The following is an 8,116-nucleotide window of genomic DNA, read 5'->3' as shown; positions in this document are numbered from 1 at the left end:
TGACTCTCTGTATAAATTGTCAAAATAACTAAAAACAAGAAGTTCATCAAAATGTGTTAAAAATGTAATGACGTGTTTCCTGCCTGAAAGCAATCAAATGAACCAAATTGTTCACTTTTATGAAAACGCTATATTTGAAAATCGATATACGTGAACCATTACTACTTAATGTTATTCTTAAATAATCTAATATTGTTCTGTTTTCTATCGTTGTTAAATGTTTTTAATAAATTTGAAAATTAATAAGAATTTTATCATAGTCGATTAAATGAGCCTGTGATTTTATTTAGAGTAGTTATGTACCAAATTAGTTTTACAAGGTGGTGAAAATCGGACCGGATATTGAACCGGTAGAAGGAGAGTTGAAGGTTCAAAGGTTGAACGGGGTTGAACCCGGATGAGTTAATAAATAAATCTTAAATGTATTTAAAAATGACAATACATAAGATTTACATCCTACTCAATTCATATATATTTAAAAATCTAATACTTAAAATTCAATTTCAACATGTCATTTTATCTATGCATGAAAACATATATTTCACTTTTTAAAAATTAAAATAATGATATGTTTTATGTGATATGAATAATTTTGGTGGTATGAATGAAAAATAAAAAGAGTTTAGGTGTTTGTTGGATATTTAAATAAATAAAATTATGTATGTAAATTGAATTTATTTATAATAATGATTTTTTTATGTGATATGAGTGATTTGGGTGGTATTAATGTAAAAAATAGAGTTTAAGTGTTAGAGTTTAAGTGTTAGATATGTTTAAGTGTTAGATATGTAAAATACATAAAATTGGGTGGTATGTATGTAAATGCCCGTGAACCGAATGGTTCTTTAGAATTGGAGCCGGTTCTGGCGTTGAACAACTGGTTCAACCTGGTTCTAGACGGTTTTATGTTGACCGGTTCACAGCCGAACAGGTCGAACCGGCTGGTCTGGTCCAATTTTCTTAAACCATACTTTTATTCTTAATGATAAATAACGTCCATACTAATTTCTAATTATTAATGCTTCAAAATTATAATGCAACTAAAGTGTAATATTTTGATATAATTTGCAAATACGAATTTATCATGCTAAATGTAAATTAGCTATTTTTTTGTCCGCATGTCTTTGTGAATCAGTTAGTGGCCTATAAATTCTTAGGTTGCAAATACGAATTTATCATGCTAAATGTAAATTAGTTATTTTTTTGTCCGCATGTCTTTGTGAAACAGTTAGTGGCCTATAAATTCTTAGGATAATTACATACAAATCACTCGAAACATTGATATTTACAAATTAACCAACTAGGTTATTTTTTTGAACTACCGAACCGATGTATTTACCCGCCACAATCAAAATATTGAGAATTTGATAAAATTGAAAAATATGAGTTGAGGTTTAACCATGTATTTTGATGTTTAAGTGAAAATTTGAAAAATGGATGAAAGAGAGTTGTTGATTTGTAAATAGCAAGTTTTAGGTGGTCTGTATGTAATTGCCCTTGAATTGTTTTATTATTGCTGTTAAATTGAATGATAAATTTAATATACAAGTTCATTTATTTTGATAATAATATAAATTTGTTGCTTCATTGATTTTAAGTTTATCTTTTTTTGTTTTTTAAGGAAGATTTTGTTGTAATTTTAATACCATGTAATTTAGACTATTATAAAACTAGCTTCGATTTTTAAAGATATATTAAGTTGTATCATGCACTAAAATTAAAGAAATTTGTTTACATATAAACTAATAAAGATAATTGACATTGTTGTTGATGTGTATGTAGGGTTGTAAATGAGTCGAGTTTGAGCAAGCCTAGCGTTTGTTTAATTTATGATTGTTCATTTTTTTTTTATTTGAACTTGACTTGTGTTCAAAATAGCTTATAATAACTTGTCCGTGTTCTGCTCGATATGAATTTGTTTGCTTGTTTCAGTTCATGTTTAGCTTAAATTTAGCTTGAATAATTAATTTCTAACAAATAATAAATTTTATTTTATTTTTTTAAATAACATACAAATAATATAAAAATATTTTAAAACTATTATTTAATTATTTAATCATTTGAGCTAGAATTAGTTGAACATAATTGAGCAAAGCTGTGTTTGTGTTTGACTCGTTTCTATGTCAAGCTCAAAAAAGTATTCATGATCAGTTTTTTTTGCTTAATGAATAAAATGAACCCAAGCTTTTTTGCTTAATGAATAAAATGTACCCAAGTTATCAACAAGCAAAATAGAAATTGTTTGCAGATGATGATTTTTTTTTATAGCCCTAGTGACATGAATTTTTTCTATTCTCATGTCTAGAAAAATTTAAAAAAAAATAAAAACTCTTAATACAGCCTCAGGAGCAGTTTGGATTGTTTTTTTATTATTTTATTTATGGTTTGATTTGAATTTAAATTGGATTTATTTCTTAAAATATTTTTTAATTAAATAATGAATGAATAAATTTATGTGGTGGCAACAATGATTGTTAGTGGTGCAAATGAAGTGGCCTATGAGGCAGTGATGATGGATATGATAGTGGTGGCCATTGGTGGCGATAACCTATGAGGCAAGGATGATGACGACGATAGTAGTGGCCAAACGTGTTTTTTTAGCCACAACGGCTAGAGGCGGCAGATGATGGCGGGCGAATACAATCAATAATAGTGAGATTTATTTTTATAAGTACTTATAACATTTAAAAATTAATTTAAAATTTTTTAAAACAATTTATTTTATTTTAAAAAATAAAGTATAAAATATGTGAAAAAAATATCGAACAAAGATATTAATGAAACTAAAAGAAAAATTAATGACAAAAATAAAATAAAACTGTTCCCAAATTGGGCTTTAATTTTCATTGTTCTTTATTTCTTTTTCTATTTTAGTTTAATAGAGCATCAATGTTATTGTCAAGAATTTTTTTTTTTAAACGCTTTCAACCCTGATCAGCTTTACAAACTAGTGAAGAGAAGCATGAAAGAGATTTAATTGAAATAAAAAAGCTTAAGGAAGCGACCGATTGGTACAAAAGTGTGCTTGGGTTTAAGACTGAAGGAGGGGAAGGTAATCACTGTTATGATTTCCTTTTTGTTTAAACTATTTTAAACTATTATTGAATTCTCTCCTCTCTCTCTCTCTCTCTCTCTTCAGGAGTTAAATTCACTTTTAACAAAATTGACCCAAATGATCAAGAGAAGGAGTATTGGTTTATTGTAAGGCTTGATGGTGGCATATACTCTTGTAAGTATAATATTCATAATTTTATATATTTTGGGTTACTCCTTGTTAATTTGATGCATTCGATTTGGTTGATGATAGTGCTGCATTGCAATCCGGAAGTAAATGATATCGATGAGCTGATGAAGGAATTGAATAGAACCAATGGTTTGTTCAAGTTTGTTAGAGATATGAGAGAAAAATTTCAGGAAATTCTATGCGCAGGTAAACATTATCCTATACACTATCAGAGAGCATTGTTCTAGAAGAAAGTTACTTGTTTTACCTATTATGGATTTTTCCTTTTAATTGTAATCTTGAAGACTTTTAGTAGGTTAAATAGGGGCTTCTGCAAGGTCATGTTTGATGTTGGATGCAATTGGGTTTAGGGTCTCCATGATGAGCCGGACAACATTACACGATTACACAAACTCTGCTATCCACATACCTTTAATTTTTACTACTATTTGTTTCTGTAGATGAAAAAATACGAATAACTTTAATACATATGATACATTAATAGCAATCTATTAGAAATAACACATACATACTAAAGCATGAAATGCACACGTATAATTGAAAATCACTTTCCAGTTAGAAATTAGATTGTATTCACTGAAATAACTTATTTAAACACAAATATATATATATATATATATATATATATCTAAGAAAAGATAAGGGCTCACAAAATAGTAGAACCAAAACTCACAATTGTGTAAGGAGAAAGTTTCCTAATTTTTTTTTTTTTCAATCACCAGTTGCACTGAAGTATTTGTTTTGTTGAAAAAATGCATTGTAAAAAAATACAATGTATTTGAAATATTTTTGAGTTGTTTGGTTAGGTGTATGATAAATACATGAGTTTATTTTTAATGTTTGGTTCGAAAAAAATTGAAATCAATATAAATCCAGTGGCGGTTGGTTGACGGGTGTGGGTGACGGTGGTGGTTGGTAAAATATGATGAACACCCAAATATTTTTAGGCCAGATATATTTACCTCCTTGCCACTTCAAGCTTTTTTAGGTAAGCTCTCATTCAAAGGTACCGATAGACCACCATTTATCAGGTAAACTGTAATATTCACTTATTATGTCTAGGACTGTTTTGGCAAGCCTGCATATAATCTCATACTCCTGACACTTTCTGTGATGGTCCCGATTCATGCGCTCAACCACACCATTTTATTGTGGTGTCATTGGAACGGTGAATTCATGTTTGGTTCCTTTTGAAGCATGATAATTTCTGAACCTCTTATCACAATACTCATCACTATTATCTAATTCGAGACAACTCAATCTCAAGCATGTTTCATTCTCAACCACGACTTTCCACTTCTTAAACAAATCAAACATATCAAAGTTATGTTTCAACAAAAACACCCATACCTTCATGGTGTAATCTTTAATGAAAGTGACAATGTATTGAAGGCCTCCAATAGACATAACTGGATTAGGACCCCATGCAACAATATGCACTAACTCTAATTTTTTTAACTTCATCTATGACCCACTTTTAGAAAAAATAATATTCTTTTGCTTGCAATAAACACAATCTTCACAAAAATCTTGATTTATAGATTTTAAATTAGAAATTTTGTTCTTAGAAAGGAGAGACTTCATACCTTGGTCACACATATGACCACTATAGACTTGCATCACCAATTGTTCTAACCACACCAATGGATTCAAACATCTCATTGATCAGGTAAAGAGTACCTTCGATGTTGTATCAAGGCATCACCATTGCCTCTTTAGTCGCCTTCTATTAATCACTTGTGAATGTAGTTCATACTCTGACCTGCAAGCTGACTCACTGAAATTAAATTTCTATTAAATCATGGAACATGTCCAACTTTATTGGCCTTCTAGATTGATTAATTTGACAACTTGATATCAATATCACCCTTTCCTACAATATTGCATGCTTTTTATCTCTCAAATATTCATTATTTAGATCACTTCGACTGTAGTTTTTAAACACCTCTTTGTTGTGACAAGAATGAAAATAGATTTTTGAATCAACTATCCAAGATTCAATACTATCTAGGGATAAAATTAGGGAGTCATCTTGGATTTCTTCAGTAGAGATATTTGTAGAGAGTTTTATATGTGGACCTCCACAACCGAGATTTCTAATAGATTTGTAGTCTTTCTTAAAATAAATTTTTTTCTCGCAATTTCAATATTCATCTCTACATTTTTTCTCACTGCATGGACTTTCCTCTACTGTGCTTGATTCTTTCCCTGCCTGTGTTTATATCCATATTAATTTCTCTGTTTTCAAGATTTAGAGTAGAATTTGAAGTTTCACCGGTCGCCTTCTTTCAAACTTCTTTATTTCGCACTAATCTGACAATTCATCAAAGTTTTACTTCATGTTATCTGAAATGTTGTTCACCACAGTGACTAGTCCATCCCAACTCTGACAATGAAGATAAAATTAACAACATCTTGATCTTGTTATCAAACTTGATGTTAAAATAACACAACTGATTAGCCATACATTCATATTATTATTCTTATCATTATTTGCTTAAGAAATTCATGCATCCAATAAACAAAATCAAATTTGATGTAGAGATATAGAGATGGAATATGAGCTTAAGCTTTTTAGCCATAGAGAGGAGAAGCTCTTGCGGTCGAAAAAAAAGAATGATAATAGCAGCAAGAACGTCTTCTTCTTCACATTCAGCTCTCGTTTTTTAGCAAATGGTTGTGATCCCTCTCTATTGAGAATTTAAAATTAGTATTAGAGAGATTAGAAAGGATAACAATTAGATGTGAGGTAACTTGATCTATTAAGATTATGTGTAATAGCTCAGACAATGCTCTACAAGAATAAATCTGAGGACTCATAAAGCCAATCCCAAATAGTTGTGACAAATGGTGATGATGATGATGTTGATTTATTCATATAGAAACCAATCCCATATGAGAACACATTCTATTCATATAGAAGCCTCATAGCAGGCTTGTTTTTTTACCTGAAGAAAAAAAGAAATAAAAACTAAGAATCAATTCATATGAATTGCATTCTCGATGGATACAATTTTTTGGATTTGCATCAACACCTATTAGACGAGAATTTAAAATTAGTTTTAGAGGATTAGAAACGATAACAATTAGATGTAAGATAATTTTGACTTGTAAAGATTATGTTTAATAGCTCAGACAATGCTCTACAAGATTAAATGAAAAATGTGGATTACCAATCCCAAATAGTTGGGATAAGGATAATGATGATGATGATGATGATCTGCTTATCCTAATCTATTTGCAGGCAAACCATAAGGAATTTGGTAATTTCTATTGAAGTAAATTAAGCCCCACGAGCCATTATTTATGTACAATAATCCTGACTTGCACAATTTTTTTAAATACTACCAATTGCAATATGCGACGTTTGAAATCTCTCTCTTTTGATTAGGTTGTTTGTTGCTTGATGCTTGAGATGTTATTCTTTCGCACATACCACTTCTAAAAATTTTTTCTTGATGTGGTTGCCAGCATATAGCATGATTTAGTTGCTGTCATTATCTTTTTGGAAATTGTGGCTCCCAATCACTGAAATATTATATGTTGTGTATTGGAAATGATTCTACGTCAATTTTTATAGTAGATCCTGCATTGATTGTAACCTCATTCACCGTGGTACACCATGTTTTATTGGTAAGAATTCCATAAACCAACTTTCATTAAATGCATGCCTTCATGTTTGAAGTTTACATTCATGGTGGGACACCATTTTTTATTAGTAAGAATTCCATAAACCAACATTAGTTAAATGAATGTCTTCATGTTTGAAGTTTACACCCATACAGACACGCATATACGTATACATATACATATACATATACATACATAAAACATGCATGCATACGTGCATATGCATGGAGACACCCGTGCACATATGCATGCATGTATACATAGATGCATATATACGTACGTACATACGTACATTCATTCATGGCTGCATGCATACATACATACATGCATACATACATGCATGCACGTACATACATACATTCATGCACGTACATACATACATTCATACACGTACATACATGGATGCATTCATGCAATACATTCATACACGTACATACATGCATGCATGCATTCATGCAAAAATACATGCATCCATCCATTCATGCATTCACACATGCATCCATGCATCCATGCATCCATGCATGCATGCATACATCCTTCCATACATGCATGCATGCATGCATCCATGCATCCATACGTACATCCATACATCCATGCATGCATCCATACATCCATGCATGCATCCATACATACATCCATATATCCATTCATACATTCATTCATACATCCATCCATCCATACATCCATTCATGCATCCATACATAAATACATACATACATACGCATACATTCACACATACACACATACACACATACACACATATACTCATACATACATGCACACACACACACACACATACACATACATATATAGATGGATAGATCCTGCATTGATTGTAACTAGGGCTCGTTGTTCGCGAACAGCTCGTGTTCTGCTCGTTAAGAAACTCATGTCCGAACACGAACAAATATTTGTTCTTTCGTGTTCGGCTCGTTTTGGCTCGAAATAGTACTAATTCATTATATATATGTATATCTTTGACGAGTAGTATTTTTAAAAAATTTAATTGACTGCAATACTACAAAGATTTATAATCAATTAAAAGTATTAATGAAGAAAATATAATAAAAATTATTAATTTAGATTCAAATGATCTTTTAAATCTTGCCCCATTTCTTAACATTTTATGGCTATGTGATTAGGGTTGTCAAAACAACTCTTTGTTCGTGAACGGCTCACAAAGCAAACGAGTCGAACATGAACACACTTTTTGAGCTCGAAATATAAACGAGCCGAACACGA

The 8,116-nt window shown here is 30.7% G+C and overlaps 1 protein-coding gene across 1 annotated transcript in view; it reads left to right on the top strand.

Moving 5' to 3' along the window:
- LOC110022201 (kinetochore protein spc25) overlaps window positions 1-8,116 on the top strand; it is a 43,755-nt gene that overhangs the window by 33,020 nt on the left and 2,619 nt on the right. Inside the window, exons 4-6 of the mRNA XM_020721030.1 lie at window positions 2,939-3,052; window positions 3,140-3,229; window positions 3,308-3,430. Of these exons, the coding sequence (XP_020576689.1) occupies window positions 2,939-3,052; window positions 3,140-3,229; window positions 3,308-3,430 (327 nt within the window). The remainder of the gene's footprint in view (window positions 1-2,938; window positions 3,053-3,139; window positions 3,230-3,307; window positions 3,431-8,116) is intronic.

The sequence above is a fragment of the Phalaenopsis equestris genome, unplaced genomic scaffold (genome assembly GCF_001263595.1).
Source record: "Phalaenopsis equestris unplaced genomic scaffold, ASM126359v1 Scaffold000174, whole genome shotgun sequence".
Taxonomy (NCBI): domain Eukaryota; kingdom Viridiplantae; phylum Streptophyta; class Magnoliopsida; order Asparagales; family Orchidaceae; genus Phalaenopsis; species Phalaenopsis equestris.
The sequence above is the reverse complement of the archived record's forward strand: the minus strand, read 5'-3'. Positions and strand labels throughout refer to the sequence as shown.